Source organism: Ambystoma mexicanum, chromosome 4q (assembly GCF_040938575.1).
Source record: "Ambystoma mexicanum isolate Mex_15411 chromosome 4q, UKY_AmexF1_1, whole genome shotgun sequence".
Taxonomy (NCBI): domain Eukaryota; kingdom Metazoa; phylum Chordata; class Amphibia; order Caudata; family Ambystomatidae; genus Ambystoma; species Ambystoma mexicanum.
In genome coordinates this window covers 1,288,415,204-1,288,439,729 of record NC_090928.1, presented here as the reverse complement: position 1 = coordinate 1,288,439,729, position 24,526 = coordinate 1,288,415,204, and the positions used below count along the sequence as shown (strand labels likewise).

Sequence of the window (24,526 nt, the reverse complement as noted above, 5' to 3'; positions counted from 1 at the left end):
AAGTATGGGGATTTTCGGGCAGAAAGGCGCGCAATTCTGTGTTTTCAAAGCAAATAATTCCATGAATCAGGATGTTAACCTGCAAGTCTAGTGGAATTTTAAAGAATTTGCAAAGCCAGATCCATCTGACTAATATCTTATTTCCGCGGTACACAAAAATGTTGAATTAATGCTAATCTTACGTTTTGGATCCAATTAACGTCTGGTGACATTTAAGAAAATTGTAATTAGCAAACTCTGCTAATCAATGTTTGAAAACCAATTATTGCCTTGTTGTTCTGTCTGCTGATTCCATGTCTTTACATCTATGCATTTACATTGGTGCACTTGCAATTCTTTTAAAACAGGGCAAGCCCCCTGTAATCCTCACACCTTTAATTTATTCTGTACCCATTACCCTTTTTATACTTCTGTTTTGCTCATTTCTTGATTTTATTAGTGGGAGGATTCTTGTTAAGAGTTTTCTGTAAACATGTGACACAGGACCCTTTCTCCATTCCTTTTTTCATCCCAAAAAGCATGTTACTGTACAGAATCAAATTTCTTCTTCTGAGACTTTTTGATTAGACTGGTGGAATTAGAGCACAGGCAAGCATATTTTCTCTGCTACGCTTGCCTGTGAATCCACTCGCTTAGCGGACCGGTTCACTAGCTGAGGTACATGCAGCAAGGCCACCCAACAAAGGCTGAATATGGGAAACCGTCATTGCAATGATCCTGGTCTCTTTGGCATTATGTCTGAAACCTGGGACATAATGCCAAATAGCTCACCCAACCCGTCCTTCCACCTCCTTCATAACCCCTTTTCTTATTTTGATAGGCTGGGAAGTACCTTGGATCCCTTAATGAAACTGTAGGTCTGCATGAAGTAAAGGTTTCAAATAGATCACTCCAGATATTACTGCAGCTCCCAAGAGCGCAGGGAGGCAAGAACACAGCCATTATGCTGCCATACCTGATGCTGACATTTCTAGTATCCAGCTTTGCTTTGTGTTTACTGGTTCACCAACGTTCTCCCCCATGGAGTCTTAAACCAGGTAAGGGGGTGGGGGGTTCCTAAAAGTCCAAGATGTCTTTGATTATCGTACCTTACCTTTTAATTAATTTTGTAATGAAAGGTCTCTGGGCTCAATTGGTTAGCAACGCTCTGGTAATCTGGTGCACATAATCCACTACTTGAGCCACTTTGTGTCAAGCCACGCACATTCAAACAGCAGGGTGTCTTCTGAGAAGAGAGGATTCTGGGGCTTGAAAACTATTTGTGTCCGTTAAGTCATTGAGAGGGAGCAGCGACTACATGGTTCCCTCTGTTCTTGAGAAGCTGTAAATTGCTGATGCCAGTGGTGCCTCACCATCAAGAGTGATCTTGGACAGCTTCCTCATGGACCTCTCGAGTTGCAGTCTCCTTCTTGGGCGCACCGGGGCCCGCCCAAGTAATCGACCGAGGTAAGGTGAAGATCGTCCTTATTTAGAGGAAGGAGTGTAATCTCTGGGTCCAATCCCAATAATGCATCCTTTCAATACTTGGGGACTGCCACATTTAAACTTTCCAGACTTTTTCTCAGGAAAATACACAGGATATGGATTCATTCTTCCATTCGGTCACCAGTCGCATCGGTCCTGGCTCAAACTTTTTTAGTAGCCTGAGGCTACGACCCTATATTATCAAATCCATTTCTTTTCACCCAAATTAAATTAAAATGTAGCTGTGTTACTACCAAGGAATTCCCAACACAAGTTCCATCTCAGCACTACAATCAAGGAACAAGCTTTGTTCCTAGATCTAAGTAAAATGGAAGTGCATTCTAATGAGGCGATATGCCCTGAAGTGGCGGGCAGACCCCGTAGTTAACAGCCCGCCACCCAATTTAAGAGCCCGAGTGCAGCAAGGGTCCCTTAACGAGGCTGGCAGTGCCGTTACCGAAAGCGTTGGCATGCCACCAAGGGGCATATTGTCATTAGCACCCGTGTAGTTCCATATACGGGTGATAATGGTGTCTTTTTTAAAAAAATATATATAAAAAGGAAACTTACCTTTATAGCGCAGGGTCGCATGTAAAGGTAAGTTTCTTTTTTTTTCAACAAAAAGAGACACCATTAGCACCCGTGTAGGAAACTACATGGGTGTTAAGGTGAGGGGGAGGGAGAGCAGGAAGGGAAGCGGGCACAGGCTAACCATGGTACTCGCAACGCTGGCGGGAGCATCCCGACTGGTCAGCACTCCATCCCAGGGTGCCAATATAGTATAGCTGCCACCGCCCTATCAAGCAAAAAAATGATTTGCCAAGATTGCTCGCTCAGTAAGAGATGAAGTGCTTTTGGGGCATCCCACCCTAAGAGTCAAAGTTAATTGGGGGCTCATGTCGCAGAGTCATATCCCTGGTTAGGCCTTAGATTAGGTCTCACGAGGGAAAAAGCCTGAAGTACAGCTTAGGCCTTTCAGCCTAATGAACTTTTCATGCCAAACACCCCATGACCACAAACCTTCTGATCACATGAGGAATGATGGGGACTGGAGGAAACTCGTACAGGAGAGGAAACTCCCAGTCCACTACGAACGCGTCTCCTGGAGCTCCTCTTGGGGGAAATTCCCTGGAGCAGTACAGTTTGCACTTCCTGTTGACACTGGTCGCAAACATATCCACTTGAGGAGTTCCCCAAAGGGCGAAGATCCCCCGAGCTAGTTCCCACTCGTGGGAGACTGTTCTCAGCCTGCTCAGAGCGTCCGCAGCCATGTTCTCCTCTCCGGCTAGGTGAACTGCCGATATGGAGATTCTGTCTTTAATTGCCCAGAACCAGAGTTGAATTACATCTCTGCACAGTGGCAGTGACCCTACACCTCCTCTCTTGTTGAGGCAGTACATGAACACTGTTTTTTCCGTCATTATCAGGACATTCTTTCTCCGTACAAAGGGCAGAAAGGCCTTCAGCGCTACTCTGATTGCCCTCAGCTCCAAATGGTTGATGTGTAGTTTGGACTCCGATGGATCAGATTGTTGACGTGGGCACTGGGGCTGTGTTGGGATTAGCCTGGGGTGAGAAGGTAAGTTCAAATCAGGGGTGGAGACTGCCGATAGAGTTGGGAGCGATTAGGTCCTTAATTATTGTAGTAATAATTCGAGAGCTCGGGCCCTTAACTGTATGACAAACTAGATTTTTAAAGCTGACCCATGCACGTGGGGCATTGCTAGAGCGCGTGTGTTTCCTACTTCATGGGAATGGGACACTATAGTTCCTATTTATAAACTGGGTCTCAGAAATTAATCAAAAAATTATCGACCTATTTAATTGATCGATGCTGATTGTAAGCTATTTTCCTCATTAATTCTATCTCATCTACAACAATGGGTGGTGTCCACGAAGTGGCTATGTAATTTCCAAACTTGGTTTAGAAAAGGCCACGCAACATCTCTGAATGGTATGATTCTCGGTGTATTTTAATATCAAGCCAGGGAAATACCTGAGGGGAATATTTGTGTGGCCTCTATAGACCTGTCTAACGCATTCGCCAGTGTGGACCGAAATAGGTTGTGGACTAAACTCCTAGATTGGGGTTTGCCTGGGGGGCTCCTAAAACTGCTGATTGGACTACACACAAATTCTGCTATTAAGGTCAGACTGAATAAGGAAGGAGACCTTTCACGCAGAATAGTGGTACACACCGGTTTGAGGCAGGGGTGAATGTTGACCACCTGCATCTTTGATTTATACGTTTCAGACATTGGTAATCACCTAAATAGTTTTGACTTTGTTCCACCAAAAGTAGGGGGTAATAAAGTCCTGTGGATTTCATATGCGGATGACTTCCTCCAATTCGATACTACTCGGATTGGACTTCAAAGACTGATAGATGGGTTCAGGGACTATGCATCCTTGAATGGGTTAAAGAGCAACCCTGCAAAAACTGAATTTCTGCAGGTCTCAAGAGGTAGGAAACGCAGATAACTGGTGTGGTCATTGGGAGACACGAAGCTTCGGTGTTAGTAGCATGGTTGGGATTTCATATATTTCCCCAGCCCTCACTTTGGAAAACCTGGGAAGGATTCAAACTAAAAGCAGTAGCTCTGTCAATGCAACTTGCGAGGCTGGATAGCAGGTATGGGAGGTTTTTTTATAAAACCACCTATACAATTTTATTAGGGTAAGATCATCCCTAAACTTGTATACGGTGCAGAATGCTTAAGTGAGTCAATTATTGGAAGTCTAGACACCATTGAGGCAATGGTGTGGAGACGATGCCTGAAAGTTCGAAATGTGATCCCAATGGCGGCAATCTGCTACGAGCTGGGATTAATGTCACTTACAGCCTATGTCTACTGGAAAAAATCCTCTTTGTATAACAAATTGATAAACCCAATGTCTGATACATTGTACGAAGCCTTGTGGGATGAAATGTTATTGAATTCCTCCCTGGGCAAGAATGTAGATATTTTGGTACAACTAGCTAACGACTGACAGGTTTCTGGTGGTTCTTGCAATGGATAGGACTATCATGCTAGAGAATCCTGACAAAGTAAAAAAGCTCTCGTCAATGAGGATTGGATTGAGACTGTAGAGCGTTTCCATGAATATCCCTCGCTGAAACATCTCTCGAAAGAACACAAGGAAAGTGGGACGATTTTGCACAATTTACTTCAGTTCCCAAACAAATATTTTCGTACCTTGGCTCCTGAAGTCAACATGGAACTTACTGTTAACCAGGGAGGTACTTTTGAAGAGAGGGCTAATTCAATTAGATGACTTTGACTGTCAGGTCTGTGGTACCCAGGGAAAAGAGGAAACATTTGTAATGAGAATGTTCGGTTTTGAGTGTTCAAAGGGCGACCAATATGGGAAAACTGTGTGGTGCTTTTAATATGTTCCATGTCGATTCCCTGTGGCAAAGATGTATCTGTGTTTACAACACTTGTGATGGATTGGAGATTGCATCATTTTTGAAGTTTTTAAATTTAGATAGGTCATATGATGCACAGACCTAAATTAGCATTTTTGTAGAGACTGGTTTTAAATACGTGGAATGAAATGTTGTGATACAGTAACCACTGTCATTAAGTTTAGGATGTAGTTATCACATCTAAGATTTTAGATTTTGTGATGATTAATGATGAAAGATTTTAGATTTTGTGATGATTATATGATGAACCTTTCTGTAGTGTACTGTTATGGTTTGAATAAACCAAACAAAAAAAGAAAACTTTCTTTTTGGAGTGTAAAACATATGTGTTGTGCCAATTGTAGCCCTGTAAGTGGTTGGAGTGAAGAAATATTTAAGATTTTGGACCGGCCAGATATACTGTACCAGGCAATGGGACACAAGGATAAAAGAAAAACTCCAACATAAGGCACGTTTGCTAAGGGAAGAGAATTCACAAAAGAACTGTGACCATTTAGGGTCACTGCCACCATTAAAGAGAGCATCAACTCACTGCTGTTCTCTTTGCAAGTTTTGCCAGGTTCACGTCTTTGCCGAGGGGAAGAGATGCTGTGAGGGCACTCAGGATGCACTTCCTCTGCTCTTCCGATGGCACCTCCACTTTTACTTCATGCAGGAAGGCGGTCTGTACATCCAGAAGAACATCTCGTGGCCTGTTGGTTGTACCAATCACGAGCACAGGAAAATCACTAGGGTAAAGAACACAAGGGACAGGCACAAAGTTACCTTTATGGTGATTCTAGACCTTTTTACTGTCCCTCCCTCAAGGAGGGCTGCACATTTGCTAAAATCATTTACTTTTTAATAAGGAAACACAATACTCCTTTGAGTTCCCTCCCCTGCGGGACAACAGCTCATGTGCAAAATGCTTGCTTGTGAACAGGACGATGATATGCACCAAGGATACGATAGCCTGACTGTGCAGGCTGAATCCTTCACCACCTTCCCCTCAGATCAATACATTGAGTAACACGAGTGGCTAATAATAGTGACCTTGATTATTAAAGTATTTAGAAACCGGAGGGATCCAGCAAGAAGTGCTATATAAATCACCCCATTATTTATGTTACTGGGACAATCAAGTGGCTAAAGGGTGCCCAAGGCAGGGCCTTTGGCCTATGGGCATGGTTTGAGGTCATGGAAAGTGGACACAGTGGGTGCCTCTGGGGCTAAGAGGATGTTGAGAAATGTAAACAGAGATGGTACTTGTGGGAGCAGGGTTTTTATTGGAGTTCACATATACCCCAGTGTTCGGATTGAAACAGGCCTATGGGACCTAGAGGGAAGATCTACAAACAATAGGAAATAACTTCTTACAACAGTGTCAAAATTAGGACAACATAATGTGGGCTCAAGCAAAAAGTTTCAAACCCAACCGTAACAAGTTTCTGTCCCCCAGGCAAGTCTTATTCAATCAAAGTCCATGGTTGACATTCAAGTGAAATCTCCATTCTACTCTAAACAAGTCTATTTCTATTAGCCTTGTGGCTATAGCCATAGGATTATACAAGAAATGTTTCCGAATACTGGCACACAACAGAATCAACATAACCAAACCCATCACCGACTAGCTCTGGTCTGAAAATAAACAGAAAATAAGGCTCCCTGTGAAGAAATTGCCTCCAGGAACTTATTTCAGTCAAACTGCCCCACGGTCTCTATTACTTCTTATTTTATCCAGACCTCTCCAAGGTCTCACATTTTCTTATCAGCACTTTTGTTTCTGATGCGTTGGTTCTTAATCTTTCCCCTTAATGCTTTTGGTGATGGCATCTATAACCTCAACCACGGACCCACTCGTCCCTTCCAGATAGGAAAATAAGAACAGCAGATCCTCTCCTTTCTCAATCAACGTCTTGATCAGAACATCTCTCTTTGGATTTCTGGATTCGGCTGCGTTTTATGGACTCCTGGCCCACCACATCCTCTCAGTGGTCCAGCCTCCAGACTGCCTGCGTTCTGTACTCTAGCAGCAGCATCCGAGAGGCAACGTCTCAGTGATTATATGTTAGTGAATCTGCAGAGGGTCCAGCAAGGCAGTCAGACAACATAAAAAGGCTTCATTACCTTTACAACTTCTTGGGCTTCTATATAGGCCAGTACTGTCTTTATGGGAGATTTCACTCTAGCTTGGGAGCTCTCATCCTGCTTGCCCAAACCCCTAAGGAGGGTCTTGCAGAACAGGCTCACCTCCCTAGACTCAATGGGGGTGGCTCCCCCTTGAAAATGGGACGAATTTCCCAGATTTGTCACAAAGTCTTACACGATTACATCAATGTCTTCTTGGTCATATACCTCAATGATATTTCAATATACTCCAAGGACAGAAACACACACATCAAACACGTGAAAAAGATGCTTTAGAACTCAGAATAAATCAGTTATATGCAATGCTAGCCAAATGTCTGTTGCAGCTTATGTCGGCACAATTCTCAGGATACGTCATGCCGGAAGGTATATGTATGGATCTGAAAAACACTGTCAGAAACCACAACATGGAACAAACCCAACATTCGTGGCATTCAAACATTTCATTTCCCAGTTGGTGCCTCGCAGTACTCGTGCCTTCCAATGGACTCCTGAAGTACATAACTCCATTAAGGAGGTGAAACAAGCTTTTGCCAACTACATCCTCCAGATGGCACCCAGTGGTTTTCTGTGGAAGCAGATACTTCAGATAATGCTTTTGTAGCAGTGCTATTGCAAGAGGATAAGAAAACCCAGCAACTGATACCCATTGCATTTTACACATGTTGTCTGTCGCCTGCGGAAATTAACTATACCATCATTGAAAAGGCAATATTAGACATTAAGTCATCATTACAAGAGTGAAGGCATCACCTTTGAGGAACAGAGACAACAGCTGTGATCCAGACTGACCACAAAAATGTAAAACATCTACGAGCCCTCCAATGGTTAAACCAATGGCTCTCCTGTTACTGTTATTCCTATCCATATTTAATTAACACATGTCCACAGGTCCAAACAGACTTGTGCAGACCCATATCTAGTAGAATGCTCCATTCTGGGCCGAGGCCTACACCTACTATGCTGTCACCGGTTCAGATCACTGACTCACTTCAATCGGACAGATTTTCATAAGCCATTAAAGGACTTAAAAAGATTGATATTGGATACAGAAACTGAGTAGACAGAAGCTAATCACAGATGTTGAAGTATAGTTGTTTATGTGGGAAACAGTAATTGCTACTGTGAAAAACCAGAAGGCGTTTCACTGCCCAGACCGCAGGGATACATTGCTCAGGTGGCCAAGGCACGGCCAGCGCCTTTGGATCCAGACCTTGGGGGTGGACAAGTGCGGGAGGATCACCTGGGTGAGGCGTCCTCAGGGAGTGGGGGAGGGACACTGAATGGCAAGACGCAGTATCCCCCCCTTTCCAATACCCCTATGCAATCCTATTTTATGGGCTATTCCAACTTTCCAGATTCCCCCACTTTCCTACACAAACACTGAGCCGAGGAAGAGGAGGTCCAAGGCTGAAAGGATTACCACCCATGCAATACATGGGACATGTCCCTTTGAGGAGATCAGGCAGGGTCAGGCACTTGACATTAATCACAGACACCTAATACCTATTAACTCTCCCCACATGTTTAAAAGGTGGAAAAAAGACACTTTGAGCAAGGCAGTGCACGCAAAGGAGCAGTCCCTCCAGGGCTATGGCGAACCAGGCATAGAAAGCAACAAACCGAGGGGTTTATTCAAATTAACAGAAAGTCAAAAACCAACTCCCCCATCGCCCGCCAGTGAGAAATCGTTATTTCCGAAAGGCCGTGCAGATTGCGCACAACAGCCCAGCTGGAAGGGAGAAAGAGTTCTGAGTGCTACAAGGTTACCTGCCACCCTCCCGGGTGAACCGCAGAATTGGGGAGGCGCAGAAGCAGCAGTGGTAACAACCTTGACTCATATCAAAGGTGCAAAAGACGGAAACCATCTTAACATGACCGGTGAGTTGAGGGAAGCAAAGAAAGCCCGGTCTGTGTTTAATTGAAAAACATGTGACAGTATCCGAGGGATGAAGGTTACTCAAGCTCTGAAAAGCAGCGGGAGAAAGTGAATCCAGTGTTAAGTACTGTGAATACAAAATACAAAGTAGCAGAGTGGTCCAGCGAAGTGAGATTGCCCAATCAAAAGTCTCTGTGAAATGTTTTAAAGCTGTAGAGGAAGAGAGAAATTAGTGTTACGTGAAAAGATCACAAACTGTTAAACTTTGTTTTGTTGAATTTGGCGAAACAACAAAAGGAGGATCTGAGCCCGACTGAGGGAGACCTGTGTGTAAGGCAAGAGAGGGGTCCGAGCCCAACCGAGGAAGACCCATTTGGGAAAGTAAAAGGAGGGTCCGGGCCCAACTGAGGGAGACCCATTTGAAAAGCAAGTCATACGTAACAAGTACAATTTTCCGAAAGACATTGGAACAGAAGGAAAATATGTAAAGTGGAAGTAAAGAAAGAAAAGAGGGTCGAAGTGATCATGTGGAGGTGAGAGAGAGAACATCCTCCCAGTTTCGAAAATCTTCCACAGCGAAAATCAAAATACGAAAGAAGGTTTGAGCCTGACTCAGGGGAACCTATAGTGTGGAATGTGAAGAAAGCTTTGGGAAGGGAACCCCACCAAGGAGAAAAGGTTTGAGCCTGATTGAGAGGAACCTATAGTGAACAGTGATCAAATACTATACTTCAAAACTGTTTTGCTGAAACTGTGTAGAGGCTTTAAGGATGACCTGGACTTGGGTGAGAAGAACCCGGGAGGTTAAACCCATGAGCTTGTGATTCTGACTTGAATGGTCAAGAAGACTCTGGAGGGCACAGCCAGCCGCCGAACTGTGTTCATCCATCAAGAGTGCCACCTAACACTGTGCTGCACAACGTGGGGACGAGAATTAATACTGATTTATATTGCCATTCTGACATTTCGGTTCACTACTGATTTTTCCTTTTGTAGATGCATATCCCTTTATCACAGAGTGTATTAGAGTGAGGGCAGGCATTAGGTTGTTGTTAGTATAGGCCTTTATTGCTTGACTAAGACTGACTAGGACTGTTTCTTTATTATTTAACGGTCGAGATTACTCCCATCTTAGTTATAGGGCCAGTGAAAACAAACCCCAACTTACAGGGGCGCCCCTTAAATACAGGGGAACCAAAATCACGCTTAGACCAGAGTAAATGCATCCCATCAGGGAATTAAGGCCATGAGTCTATCTAGTAAGAGATAATAAACTTTAATCTTTACAGATCATGAGGATTGGGGAAAATGGCAGACCAGCATTCCGTCTTCCGTGGCTGGCTCCCAGGTCCTGAAGTTTGGTGCTGGTCCTGGAGCATAAATACTCTTGACTTGGTTAGTGGATACCGGCAGAGGTCATCCAAAACTGTTCTTCATGCCATATAAGGGATTCTGCAAAGTCTTCCTTTCTTCATCATCATCAGCAATTCCTGGCAGCCATGGTCCTTAACATATGAATACCTTACATAGCCGCACACACTGCAGGCCTGCAGATTTTTACATACTTTGAGGACTAGCCTCCAGTAAAAACGAAACATTTTTATAACTAATTTTCATTCATACTCCACACATCTTACTCATATCTTTATGTGGTCCTACATTCTCTTTTAAACCTAATTTCATAATTCTGCATGTCGTGGATTGACTCTACACTCCTATTCTTAGACTGCATGGGCTATTGATGAACAGGAACAGCTGCTGAGTTACCTCGTGCTCTCTGCGAGCTTGCCTATAGTCTATTTCTAGCACAGGCTGAATTCACTGTGTGCTTTGAGCAAAGCTAACTACAATTTAATAGGTTTACAAATATATCCATCTAGTTAGTTATTTGCACCTTTATATTTCAATCCTAACTATCTTTATTTAGTGACCCTCCTCCCTCCTGGACTCTTGCAATGCTTAGAAAGCAGTTAACAGAAGTCTTGCCAAATTCTAAAGCGCTTGCCAAGTTTGGAAATTAAGGAAAGCACTAGGTTCCTTCCCAACATTCCCCCCTTTTGTTACTTCTACAGTAACAAACTCATCCCCACCCCACATACCTACAACCGCAGAAATATTAGTTTGAGTTACGCTGTTTATTGTATGGCAAGGTGTTTTAGATCACCCAATTGATACCATAATCTTTGCACTATCGGGGACTATAGAAACACATCATCGGAGACCCCATTGGCATGTGCAGAAGAGAACCAGGAAGAACACGATCACAGAAACAGTATTTTTACTGCTACCTCCAGACCAAAACAAAAGCAAGCGATTGCCAATCTGTGTTCTGAACTCCACCTTCTTTCTTCATTTGAACACCTAGATTGTGCACCGCCTTCATGACTTGGGATAGTGACCCATTCTCAGCATCCTCCGGGGGTAGAAAAGTGCAGCAGCTGCTTGTACCCAGGAGCCAAAAAAGATGGAAAAGAAAGTCTCTGCTGAGCTAAAAAGCCAATACTTGTCAGGTATTCCTCTGAGCAGTGCGGGACAGTCTTTTGAGCCAGTTTGAGCTTTTCTTTTTCCCCTCCGTTGAAATCGTCCTTTTTCTGGCAGCATACCAAATTCTTGTGTGATCTGCAAGCTTTTTTCTGCTTCTTTAGGTGCTAGAGTGACTGTTGGTACCTCGACAGGCCTTTCTTCTCTCTTCAGGTGTTCTTCCAGGATTACTAGCAGCACTGAGTGCAGGGTGGCCAGTGAACACTCGCCCCTCCGAGATGGTAGGATTTGCAGGTAGGCTTGTTGGCCACAAACCCAGTAGTAATCCATCACTGCTGCTGCACCTTTCGTGATATCAGGGATCACAAGAGTTTGGTTGCCCGGTGTGTTTGCGCCACCAGGAACTGTTCCATCAATGCTAAAAAAAAGTTCAACATATTTGGCTCCATCTATTCGCACTGGCTTCTTCATTGTTGCAATCCGTGTCAGCCTTGTGATGTGTAGGGGGTCATATTTGCGCACGCATAGGGCCTCATTATGAGTATGGAGGTAGCCATGCTCCTCCATACTCCATACCGGTACCAGTACCGGGTTCCTTCAATGAGGAATAACCGGGTCATTCCGACATTGGAGGACACGGTAATTCCTCCTTGAAGGAACCCATCCCCATTCCTAGTTGAACCTGCCATAGGGCTCAATGGGAATGGGGAGGGAGCTAATAACGGTGCTGTTAATAACGGCCAATTATTAGCTCCCTGTTCCCCTCGCGGGACCCACTAAGGACGCCTGGCTTTACCAGGCATCCTTACCGGGTCCCACAAAGGGAACCTCGTAATAGGGCGTCCCGTAATGAAGGGTGCAGGTCCCGTACCGGCACCCTTCATTACGGGAGCGCCATCCTCGTAATGAGGCCCATAGTCTCTATTTGGGATATTGCTTCTCCACTGTACTCGATCAGCCAATCTGCCAGGCACATCACTGTGGTACCCTGCCATTTCTCATTGTCATTTGAGTAACCTCCCAAGGAAACATATGGCCCTTGTAGACACTGGCGGTATTTTGTGTTACCATTGCATTAGGCTGGGTCTAGATCATTGCTCCTGAACTGCACACTATGCGCCTGGAATGTGCCCTTTATCCCGTATAGTGCAAGATGAACCAAGCATTGTGCCTCTAATTGGGACTGGATGTGGAACTAAAACCCTTAGGAGCCCCAGATGTGTGCGGGATAAGTGAACACAGGTAACATCTTTCATTGATTACATTCTTTCCTGTAATGCGCATATCAGAGTACCAGCTATTTTCTACATTCTGGACGTCAGAAATAGTGTCAAAGCCCAACCCCTTATATAAATCATACATCATTTATACTTCCCGTTTCATTCGTCTAAGAAAACTTGTAGGGGTGGCTGGCAAAAAGTGAGACATTTTGTGATTGTGATTGTGTTTTTGTTTCATAGATATTTTTATACAAGCATTATGTTCCAACTGTCCACCCCGCCCCCCTTTATATGGCCACCCCATACAACAGACATACCTTTATCCACTCCAACAACCACAACCAGTGTCATACAAAACATCATAATACTACTACATTTCTAGACTAAATAACATCTTTATTTATCATTATCCCTACATAACAGAGAGGTTGGTTAGCCATCTATGCTTATTCCTGTAGAGGAGAAAAAAGGTTAACAAAAAATAGGGAGAAAAAGCAAGAGAGAAAGAAAAAGAAAGAGCAAGAGAGCGAGAGAAGGAAAGAGCGAGAGAAGTAGAGAGAAGAAGGGAGAAGGAGAGAAAGGGAGAGAGAGAAAGAGACCCTTTTCCCCAGGTTCCAGACCTTACAAAAAAAGAAATTGACAAAAGATTAAAAAGAAAAAACAATGGTAAATGAAAAAATGAAAAAAGAAATATAAAAGAAAAAAATCAGGTGTGCCACTGCACACCACCCTGGCATGGATCCTCAAAAATGTTTCTTCTTTGGCTATGCCGTTACTAGACTTTACCTTGTCTCAGGTACTCTTCGGACATCCGAGAGATGCACTCAGTATCTAACTTCTTCATACGGACACCAGCTCATATGGACCTTTAAACCTGGGGCTGATCAGTTCCCCAGATAAGAATGGTCCAGTTGTAATATGGGCAATGCTGTGTATGGAACTATGGTCTAGCTTTCTACAGGGGTAGTCACCATTTGTCCCCCCCCCCCCTTTACTGTACGTCACTACCGGCCCTGTGTGCTTCCATCCCGTCCCCATGTCAATTATTTATGACCCATCAACATATAATGTCTCCTTCCGTCAATGCATGAGCCGCTCATCAGAGTTAGAAAATAAATAAAACTCCTGTATATAATCCAGAGTTGCTAAAACAGGGGCCGTGCAAATAGCTTAAGTCCTCAAATTGTCTAGTCATTTTGTCAATACATGAAAATGTACTTTTAAGTCCTCTGTACTTGCCTGAGATTTTGTAACAGTGGGCTTGTGTAGACTGCATAGTCTAGGATCCATGCCCTACAATAATTACATAAGCCCAAAAAACTGCTACATTTCCTTCACAGTACTGAGTCTAAAGGAGGTGCGTACTGCTGCCGCCCTATCTGATTGTACCCTTTGTGAGCCGGCAATTACAATAATACAACACAATCCCTCCTGCACTGATGTTTATTTTCACTAAATCCCAACCGATCATCCACATACTGGATGATTTGTGTTAAGCACCTTACTTCAATGTAATCTGTCTAGGGTCAGATCTCTCATTAGCCCAATATCATGTGGATTAACAGTCCTTAATTGTGCTGCCACATATCGCATGTCCTCCTCAAAAAATAAAAACATCTGAGTTACCACTGCTATCAGGGGGCACTGTACCTCCCTATACTGCACCATGATATCACAGGGAAAAATAATCTCTCCATTTTGTTCACTGTCTTCAAATAACTCATCAGTCATTTTCTTTAATTACACTGTCGGGTCTATACATAATATTGTGCGCCACTCGCAACAAGGTCTGTTCCAATCAGGACTACTAATTTGTCTGGCACTACTAGTCCTTGTAAATCTAATGACAATATTGTCCCTGCCGCCATCTCGGGTGGCACCATAGGTCGGAAAATAAAATCTGCAGGTACTTGCCAACACTTTGTCACAATTTAGGGGCACTGCTTTTACTAATACCTTAATACCATTAAAATAAATATATCTAGGACCACAGGAACCCCATGGACTACTGAATCCCTTGCTATTGCATTGATTATTACCATTGCTTGAGTTACACATCCATGGAGTGGAACACACTACCCCTTGATCTGTGAATAATAGTTATATGTATTGTACTGAGCAGATCCCTACCCAACACGTTCAGAGGGCAACTCTTTGAATGTAACAAGGGGGCTCGTACTACCTCCCCTCCCACTTTTATATCCAGCTCCTCAGTGTATGGAACTGTAGAAATAGTCCCAGAGAATCCCTGCATGTAAAGAGTTTTACCTGATAATGGAAAGTTCCCCTCCATGATGCTTGATTTAGTTGCACCTGAATCTACCATAAATATAAATTTCTTGTTTCCTATTTCCTCCTCCACCAAGGGCTCCTCTTCAGGGTCTGTGGATATCAATCTAATTGGACATTGAAGTGCTTTCTGTGGGCTGTCCTAATGAGAAGAACAAGTAACTCTCTTACCTGGTAACGTTCTTTCTATGGGATGGTCGGACGCTGTATTCCACATCTATGACAGTAATCACTACAGCTGTGCTGCTTCGGAAAATCTTTCGGCGTCTGCGTCCTGCGTCGATGACGTCGATACGCCGCCCTCGAGGACCGACGTCACTGGATGTTATAATTAGGACGCACGACACCCGTAGACTCAGTTGTAGTTTTTTTTCCCCAGACTGTGTGGCACCAGTCTTCTGCCAGTCTGACCACACAAAGCCTTGAGGAAACGTAAGCTGTAATCGCATAAGAAATTCTGTAGCGAGGAAGGCAGGGAGGGAGCGATATGGAATACATCGTCGAACCATCCCATTGAAAGAACGTTACCAGGTAAGAGAGTAACTTGTTCTTCGAGGGGATTGGGTCCTCCAACGTATTCCATATCTATGACAGACTCCCAAAGCAGTACCAATGCAAGGAGATGGGAAAAGAATTTAGCACAAGAAATTTAGAATGCCCAATCAAATTGCGGAGCAAAGGACCGCCTTGCCAAAGGCCAGATCCTGCCCACGGATGGAATCGAGGGAGTAGTGACGTACAAAAGTACGGACCGAAGCCCAGGTGGCTGCGTCACAGATGTTACGAATAGGAACACCCCTCTGTAGGGCAGTAGAGGCAGCCATACCCCTGGTAGAATGGGCCCGCAAGCCGACCGGTGGGTCCTTCCCCGCCAAGCGGTAACCCTCAGAAATAGCCAGAATAATCCAGCGAGAGAAGGGCTCTCATTACAACACCGGCGGTAACCAATGGCGCTATTAGCACCATGGTGGCTGCTGGTATTGTAACGAGTCCGCCAATGGTAAATGGGGAAATACCGCCCCATTCCAAGGTTTGTGGGGCGGTAATTCCCCATTTACAATTGGCCCTTCCTCATTCCCATTTTTGCCCCATAGGGCTCAATGGGACTGGGGAAGGTGGTAATTACGGTACCGCAAATTGCGGTACCGTAATTACCTCGGAAGACCCTTTGCGGGTCCCTACTTTAACGGCTGGTCCAGACCGGCCGTTAAGGTCGGGAGCCGCAAAGGGACCTCGTAATCCGGCGTTAAGGGTTTAACGGCGCCAACACCTTTTACGGCGCCGTTAAACCCTTAACACCAGGGTCGTAATGACCCCCAAAGTCTGCTTAGTCACAGCTTGTCCCAAACGCTTACCAGCGTAACCAATGAAGAGTTGATCGTCCACTCTGACCCGGGAAATGCGTGAAATATAAAAGCTTAAAGCTCTCTTAGGATCGAGCCTATGGAGCCTCTCCTCTTCCTTACCTGGATGCGGAGGAGGATAAAATGCCGGAAGAACAACCTTCTGGCCTAAATGAAATTCCGACACCACCTTCGGAAGAAAGGAAGGACGAACTCTAAGGACAACCCTGTCCTTCTGAAATACAGTGAAGGGTGGCTTAACTGAAATTGCCTGTAACTCACTCACTCTGCGAGCGGAAGTGACCGCAACCAAAAATACAGTTTTAAGAGTCAACAGTCTCAAAGGGCAAGAATGCAAAGGCTCAAATGGAGCCCCCATCGAAACTTGAGGACAAGGTTCAAATCCCAACCGGGCACCTGGAAAGGTGACAGAGGGAACACATTAGTGAGCCCTTTTAGAAACTGAGAAATTAAAGGAATTTTAAAATAAGAACACTCTTCAGACGAGCGCTTAAATATGGACAGCACCGCCAGGTAACCTTTAACCGTACCCACTTGCAAGCCCCTGTGGGCTAAAGAAAGCAAAAAAGACAGAACCACAGGAATGGGACATGCAAAAGGATCCACATTCTTAACCCTGCACCAGTCGCAGAACTTTCGCCAACGGCAACGGTACAGGGACTTAGTTGCGGGCCTTCTGGCCGAAAGCAACACCTCCATCACGTCTTCAGGGAGGTCCCAATCCTTATACCTCAACCTTTCAGAAACCAAGCGTGAAGGTTGAGGGATCTGACCTCTGGATGGAGACCCCCCTCCCGTGAGAGCAGATCGTCTCGGTAGGGAAGACGACGTGGAGGGCAGATGGACAAGTCGAGAAGGTCCGGGTACCACATCCTCCGGGCCCACGCCGGAGCAATGAGGATCATCCGGGAACTAAACATTCGTAACCTCCGCAGCACTTGCGGGATGACGGGGACTGGAGGAAACGCGTACAGCAGTGGGTAAGACCACTCCACCACAAACGCATCTCCCAAGGCTCCTTTTGGAGGAAATTCCCGCAAGCAGAACCTTTCGCACTTCCGGTTAACACTGGAGGCGAATAGATCCGCTTGAGGGGTCCCCCAAAGGGCGAAGATCTCCAGGAGAATCCCCTGAGCCAACTCCCACTCGTGAGAGATCGCGCTCTGTCTTCTCAGAGCGGCCGCCATCTCGTTTTCGTCTCTGGCCAGATGAACTGCCGAGATCGAAACTTCCTGCTGGATTGCCCAGAAACAGAGCTGCATCGCCTCCCTGCACAGAGGAAGTGACCCTGCCCCCCCCTTTTTGTTGAGGTAGTGCATGGCCACTGTGTTGTCCGTCAGGATCAGGACATTCTTTCCTCGCACAGTCAGCAGAAAAGCCTTCAGGGCAAGCCTGACGGCCCTCAGCACCAACTGATTGAAATGGAGTCTGGACTCCGACGGAGACCAACGACTGCTGACAGTCAACTCGTTGGCATGAGCTCCCCATCCCGTGAGGGATGCATCCGTCACGATTGTCACCTCCGGCCAGGGTAGCCAAAAAGGAGCCCCCTTCATCAGATTGCCTTCGACGGCCCACCACATAAGGTCCTGGGTGACTGAGGACGGCACCTGAAAAGGGTCCGACATCCTGCCGGAGGACTGAGACCACTGGAGCTTGAGTGCCCATTGCAAAGATCTCATCCGCAACCTGGCCTCGGACACCAGAAGAATGCAGGATGCCATGAGGCTGAGCAATCTCAAGCACTCTAACGCTGGGAGACTCTGGGCAAGCTGAAACTTGTGCACCATCTTCTGAATGTGACGAGCCCTCAACTGGGGAGGAAAACACTGCCCCAGGGACGTGTCGAGCACTGCTCCGATGTACTGGAGCCTCTGAGTTGGTGTCAAATGGGACTTCAAGTTGAGGGAGAAGCCCAGCTTGTGGAGGGAGTGGCAGGTGACCGACAGATGATCCAGGACTTGCTCGGGAGAGCGCGCCCTGATCAACCAATCATCCAGGTAGGGGTAGACGTGAATCCCCCCTTTCCTGAGATGCGCTGCCACCACTACCATGAGCTTTGTGAAGACACTCGGGGCGGAGGTCAATCTGAACGGCAGGACCCGAAACTGAAAGTGTGAGTCGCCACCCGCGAACCTCAGGTACTTCTTGTGCTTTAGATGGATCGGCACATAGAAATAAGCGTCCTTGAGGTCGAGAGACACCAACCAGTCCTGAAGTTGAAGGGCCTGGAGGACTTGAGCGAGAGTAACTATCTTGAACTTGTCCTTCCTGAGGAGTTTGTTCAAACCGCGCAAGTCCATGATGGGTCTCAATCCCCAGTCTTTCTTGGAAATAAAAAAATAAGGGGAATACCATCCCTTGTTCCTCTCCGCTACAGGCACCAGTTCTATGGCGCCTTTCTCCAGCAGGGATTGAATTTCCTGCGCAAGGAGCGAATCCGGACTCTTCAAAGAGAGATTCCCTGGTGGATTGTCGTGAGGCCTCTGCCGGAAAGGAAGACAGTAGCCGTGGGCTATAATCTCCAGAACCACCACATCTGAAGTAATGGCACGCCACTCTACAAGATGCTGCGCCAGCCTTCCCCCCAACCGGTGAACCATGGGACATGGCCTCATGACTGAGCTGAAGCGGCTGCGGCATTGCCTGAGGGCAAAGAGGCAACTGCCTGAGCGGCCTTGGCACCTTGAGTACCTTGTTTTCCACCTCTGGCACTTCTACGGTGGCCCATTTGACTGGCAGCTCCTCTAGCTTTACCAAAGGATGAGTAATAACGAAAGGAACCTGCCCTCCATTGCTGTCCCCTAGAAAAAAAAAGGCAGAGGTTGTCGACTGCAGCGCCCAACGACTTTGCTGCAGCTTTGGAGGTCTGCAACCTCTCAAGGCTCTCGTCAGCCTTGCTGCCAAAAAGATGTTCCCCGTCAAAGGGCATGTTGAGGAGCCGGGCCTGCACATCATGAGCAAACCCCGACTTCCGCAACACGCAAACCTGCGTATTACGGTGCTCGCCGCCATGGACCGGCTGACGCAATCTGCCATGTCCAAACCCGACTGAACGGCCTCACACATGGCATCCTTGCCATCCTGGACCATAGCAAGGAAACCATCCCGTTCGTCCCCTTCGGGAATATGTTCAGCCGCTAAGGAAACACAGTTCCACAGAGTGTGCGTGAAACGAGACAAGGCACACACAGAATTGGCCGCCTGAAGTGCCATACCCCCTGAAGAAAACACTTTTGTCGACAAACCATCAATACGCTTGTCGTCCCTATCCGGAGAGATGGTAGGATACGACGCCTGCTTTGCTAGGGCCGTAGCAGCCTGCACCACCAAACTCTCCGGAGTGGGGTGCTTGGTCAAGTAGCAGAGGTCGCTACTGGCTAGGCGGTATTTTCACAGCAAAGACTTGCCCACTGCCGGGAGACTCTCCGGAGCAGTCCAAGCCGCCGTCACCCTCCTCTGTAGAGCCATATGGAATGGCAGTACCGGGTCAGTTGGTGGAGCTTGGTCGAGGATATCCGTAAGGTCAACCTTAAGAAAATCCCCTGGGGGAGCAGACCACCTCAAGTGCTCGGTGACCCTAGACATAAGGCGCTGGTACGAGGAGTCGGCATGAGTGCCATGCTCAGGCCTACAAAACTCCACCTCCGGAGAGGTGTCCAGACCACTGGCGTCGTGCAGGGACTGACACAGGTCCTCAATTTGGCTATGGCCCGAGAGAATCTCATCTGGCACCGTATCAGGAACCATGCCATCATCAGAGCCATCATCCACCTCTGAAATGTATTCAAGAAGGCGGTAAGAGGGCACGGAATGGGGAACAAAGCCATGCTTGACCTTGGCCAGAGCCTTTCTAGGGGGTTCCACCGTGGCCCGGGGTACCCCTGTTGAAACAGCCTCGAAAGGCGTTGAGTGAATCGGCGTCGAACGTGGCGCCGACAGCATCGACTGCATTGACACAGACCTCGAGGGCGGAGCCCTGAGCGTGTCCCTCGACAGCCTGGGAATCGATGGCGTTGACGACTTCTTCGGAGGCGGAGCCTCGAAAGAGTCCGTCGCCGACCTCGGCGCCACAGGCGTCGACATCTTCCTCGAAGACACCACAGGTGCACACGGTCTCGAGTGCGTCGTTGTTGCCCACGTTGCCCTTACCGGTCAGCCCCATAAGGGAACTGATTTTGCACCCCTCGACAAATTGCTAGTGGCTCCTTCCTTTAGGCCCTTGAAATACCTGCCCTGGAGGTGATGGCCCATAATTACATCACATCCCAGGCCTGTTCCTGCATTCCCTTGCAAAATGCCCCCATTTCCCGCAATACCAGCACTGTGATGTTCCCAATCCCTCCCAGATGTCCTATCCTCCCAAAGCCTCCTGCTCTTGCCCCTAGAAATCCTCCTTTTCCCCTTGGTGCTCCATCACACTACCACTGTGGGTTGGGGTACATCCCCCGCCACACTCCATTGTCCCTGTCCTCCTTCACCCCATAGTGCCGCAGTTGTGGCATTCCCAATTTTCTGAGTGTGTCCTGTCCTTTCCCCCTGAGCCAATGCCTTCACTGGTGCTTGAATGACAACCTTATTTAATTTCTATTAAACTAGTTTTGTCTCGTTTGCTTGTAGTTTATGGACTGTCTCACTGTCCCGCTCTTTGATTCTCTTACAATTGTGGACTATTCTACTTTGTATCTCTGCCCACCCTTTGGCCTCAATTCCCACAATGTTATCTAGTGCCTTCTGGACCTCTTTTGGTAGTCCCCTCTTTTCCAAAAAATAGAAAAATGGTACTGTCTCAACTCTCCACATTTCCTGTAATTTAAGAATAAACCTAACTGGGTCGTCGTCATCACCCATGGTGCACTGCATTAAAGAATGTAAGTCAGGGGTATCTGGGTACATACTTTGTAGGGCAGCCCATACCCTTGCCCTTACCTCATCAAAGGCTGCTCCATTCTGTCCATTATCTGCAAGACTTACCGCAGCCCTTACCCATATTTCTCCAGCCTGGTCTCTAGCTATGGCGACCAGTAAACTTTTAAAGTCTCCTACTGCTAGGGCTACCCCTGCTGTTTGTTATTCAACAAAGATCAATTTACTAGCTCCGTCTATAAGCTGGGGGAGAATTTTAAATCAAATTATGTTTGTCCATTTAAGGCCATGGCACATACTGCGTTATCCCTACTCCTTTATGTATTACAGGCATCAGCGTATCTATTTTGTTTTGTACCCCTTTAGTATTCTTCGGACCTTGAACTACCATGATTAAATCTGCACTATTTCTTTGTCTGTGCCTCCCCACTGCCTCTTGTGGCAGGGACGGGTTTCTCACCGACTCCTCTCCTTGATCTCCTTCTTGCCCTGCCTCTTCATTATTCCTACTGCCTTGATCTGTAACGCTCACCTGGTTCCCACGGAGGCGCGGCGTCGAAGGCGCAGAACTCTGAAGATGGACAGGAAGGGCCCCTCTATTCTGGCTTCCCTGGCTCGTTGGATACCCTCATGTGCGTGAAAAGGGAGTATTACCAACTGTGGAACAATGCTCAAGCCTCCCACTCCCTTCCAACCCTCCACGATACCTCCTCCACGATTCCCCGTGAAGCCTCACCTTAGGGTTTGGAAGGATGAGCTCTCCATCCTGCTTCTGATGCAGGGGCGCGTTGAAACCCAGTTACTTCACTGGATTGAGGATTGATGGGAGTTCAGGTAAGCTTGACTGTTCAGGTAAGGCGCTGTAAAAGTTCTGTTCAAAAGTTCAAGCTTAATAATAATGTTCGTTGTCTAATTGCAGAAAGCGCTAATGCTTATGTCTTTTTCCCCTTAGGGGCCGGGGTTCGGAGTGCCGGAGATATGGCGCCGACCCGAAGTGAAACAGTTCTGGATGAGCGCTCAGGTAATGTCTTTGCATTCGCTCATTCAATGTCTTTGTCTTTTTTCCCCATAGGGGCCGGGGTCCGGAGATGCCAGGAAGCGGCAGGACCCGAAATGCAGTGGGAATAATCCAACAGGTAAGACTTAAAAGGAAACTGAGCTTTCCTTATTCCTTTTCTCCCTCTCACCTTTGTTCTTGTCTTTTTTTCTCTAGGCGCCGGGGCGTAGCTGAATCCGGAAGATCGCTGCTGAAGATGGAAGCGCCTTGCAAAGGTGAGTAAAATGCAGCGCTGCAGCGATCGAAACGAAATGCCTTTAAAATGATGTCTTCCTTTTCAGGGCCGTTGGAGAAATGACTCCGGGATGCAGATTTAGCAGGTAAGGGCTTTTCTTCTATTCTCTTCCTTTCTCCCCTTGCAGGTGTTCCAGGGTGCTGGCAGGCGTGGCTGAAGTCAGGATGCAAGAGCTGACACGGTGAGCGTCCAGCTGCTAGGTGCAGAACAACGCGAAGCATGTGTGGCTGTTCGGGTGGGGTTTAAATAGCCTTGGAAGAAGTTCCTGGTATGTATCCTTCCACCAATCAGGTATGTATCCTTCCCCGACCACACCCGGGTGGTGAAGTAGTCCTACAGGTTAAGTAGTCCCATTCAGGCCTCAAGAGGGCCTGGATGAAGCAGCAAGGTCTGCATCAGGTAAGTGTGCACCCAAGCACTTAAACACATATCCTCTTCTATGAGCCTGGCGCCTAAGGTGCCAGGACTGGGGTCCGCTATGAGCCTGGCGCCTAAGGCGCCAGGACTGAGTCCAAAGGGCCCCGACTTGGGCCCGCTGAGACTTCCCTGGGGAAAATGATGTCTGCCTCTGGGGTTGCTGGGCCCGGCCTGGCTCCTTAGAGGTAGGCATCATGACATGATCTTCAACTCAATTTTCCCTTGCTTCTTCTACTTCTTGTCCCAGGACCGTCCATTCCCTCTTCCCATCATCTTTTTCAACACAAACATTTCTTGTTTCCCCAGGGTTGAATCTAAACAAAGAAATCTCCTGACTTCCAATCCCCTATTTTCTGCACCGGTAACCTTATTTCTGGTGATACTTCTTCAGGTTCTTGTAACCAGACCACCCTTTCCTGTAATGCTCCTAACTAACTCGCTGTCTATGTCTACTTGTGGACCCACTGGGCACACCACTGTTACAGGCATATTACAGCTTGTGGATGGGTTGTATGGGGGGGTGCAAAAGCTCTTGACAGGGTTTCCAAGATGGCCGCCGGAGAGACAACTCTGTGCTAGAGGCGCTCCCGGAGCCCCCAGCCCAAAAAGTGGTATACTAGGAGCAGTTCCCCTCCCCGGGTGCCCCTACCTGCTGGAGCTGGTGTCTGTGATGGTGGCGTCTGGTCGTGGTGCAGAGTGAGCTCGAGGGACCTGCTCTTCAACTGAAGTAACGGAGCGTGGCCTGTCCTGGGGAAGCGCCGGTGGTGTTGGCTTGGTGCACGTCCCCAGGCGAGAGGGGCCATGTCAGCGAGACGGAGCAGTGTGTCCGGGCAGCGTTGCGCTCCTGGGGAGTGTGCGGGTGGAGCCGGCACCCGTGTCTTGGCTGAGCGGAGGGGCGGGGGTCTCGGGTGGGACCTGAGGCCGTCTCCGCCCCTGTGATCTTCGCACTCATCCCTGGTGCTGGAGGCGGTGTGAGCGGGTGACCCGGGCCCCGGTGAAGAAAGGAGGAGGGGCCCTTTGCAGTGCGACCCGGCCTGGGGCTGTCTCCGCCCTTGTGATTTCCACGATCTTCCATGGTGCTGGAGGCGGTCTGAGCGGAGGAACCTGGGCCCCGGCGAGGAAAGGAGGAGGGGCCCTTTGCAGTGCGGGGAGCAGCAGAGTAGCTCCGGAGAGGATCCGGACATTGGCAGCGGCCTGCAGCAGCGTTGGCGTGGGGCCTGGAGCAGTGCAGTAGGGAGGAGGAGGAGTCCGCTCCGCTACAGCATAGTGCGGGGGACTCGGTGCTCGCAGCCTAGCATGAGCGGCACGCGGGCGGAGAGGCGGGGACCCGAGCGGGACCAGCAGCTGGCCCGGGCAGGCCTGGAGTTGCCCTTGTCCCCGGACAGTGTTGGTGAGAGTGGGCGACCTGGGCCCCCAACGGAGGGAAGTGTTGGGGCCCTCTGCAGGGAGGAGGAATCTGGAGCATCAACAGCGGCCTGTGGGAGGCTGAGGCAGTGGCTTCCCTGAGGCCCCACCGGAGGGAGAAAAGGGAGCACATAGTGGACCGTCTCCGGGGGAAGACCCGGACCTTCTGCGGTGAGGTTGCCTTAATTTTGATACCTTCTGCGGGAAGCGGCAGAGGAGCGTGGAGACTTCGTGACACGGGGAGGTCTGGTGCAGGGGTACGTTCAAAAGATCACTGCTTGGGCACTGCGTTC

The 24,526-nt window shown here is 47.7% G+C and overlaps 1 protein-coding gene across 2 annotated transcripts in view; it reads right to left on the bottom strand.

Annotated features, from left to right (window-relative positions):
- PEX6 (peroxisomal biogenesis factor 6) overlaps positions 1–24,526 on the bottom strand; it is an 846,859-nt gene that overhangs the window by 388,778 nt on the left and 433,555 nt on the right. For both annotated transcript variants that reach the window (XM_069608918.1, XM_069608917.1), the window contains exon 8: positions 5,427–5,622. In XM_069608918.1, coding sequence (XP_069465019.1) covers positions 5,427–5,622 — 196 coding nt within the window. The remainder of the gene's footprint in view (positions 1–5,426; positions 5,623–24,526) is intronic.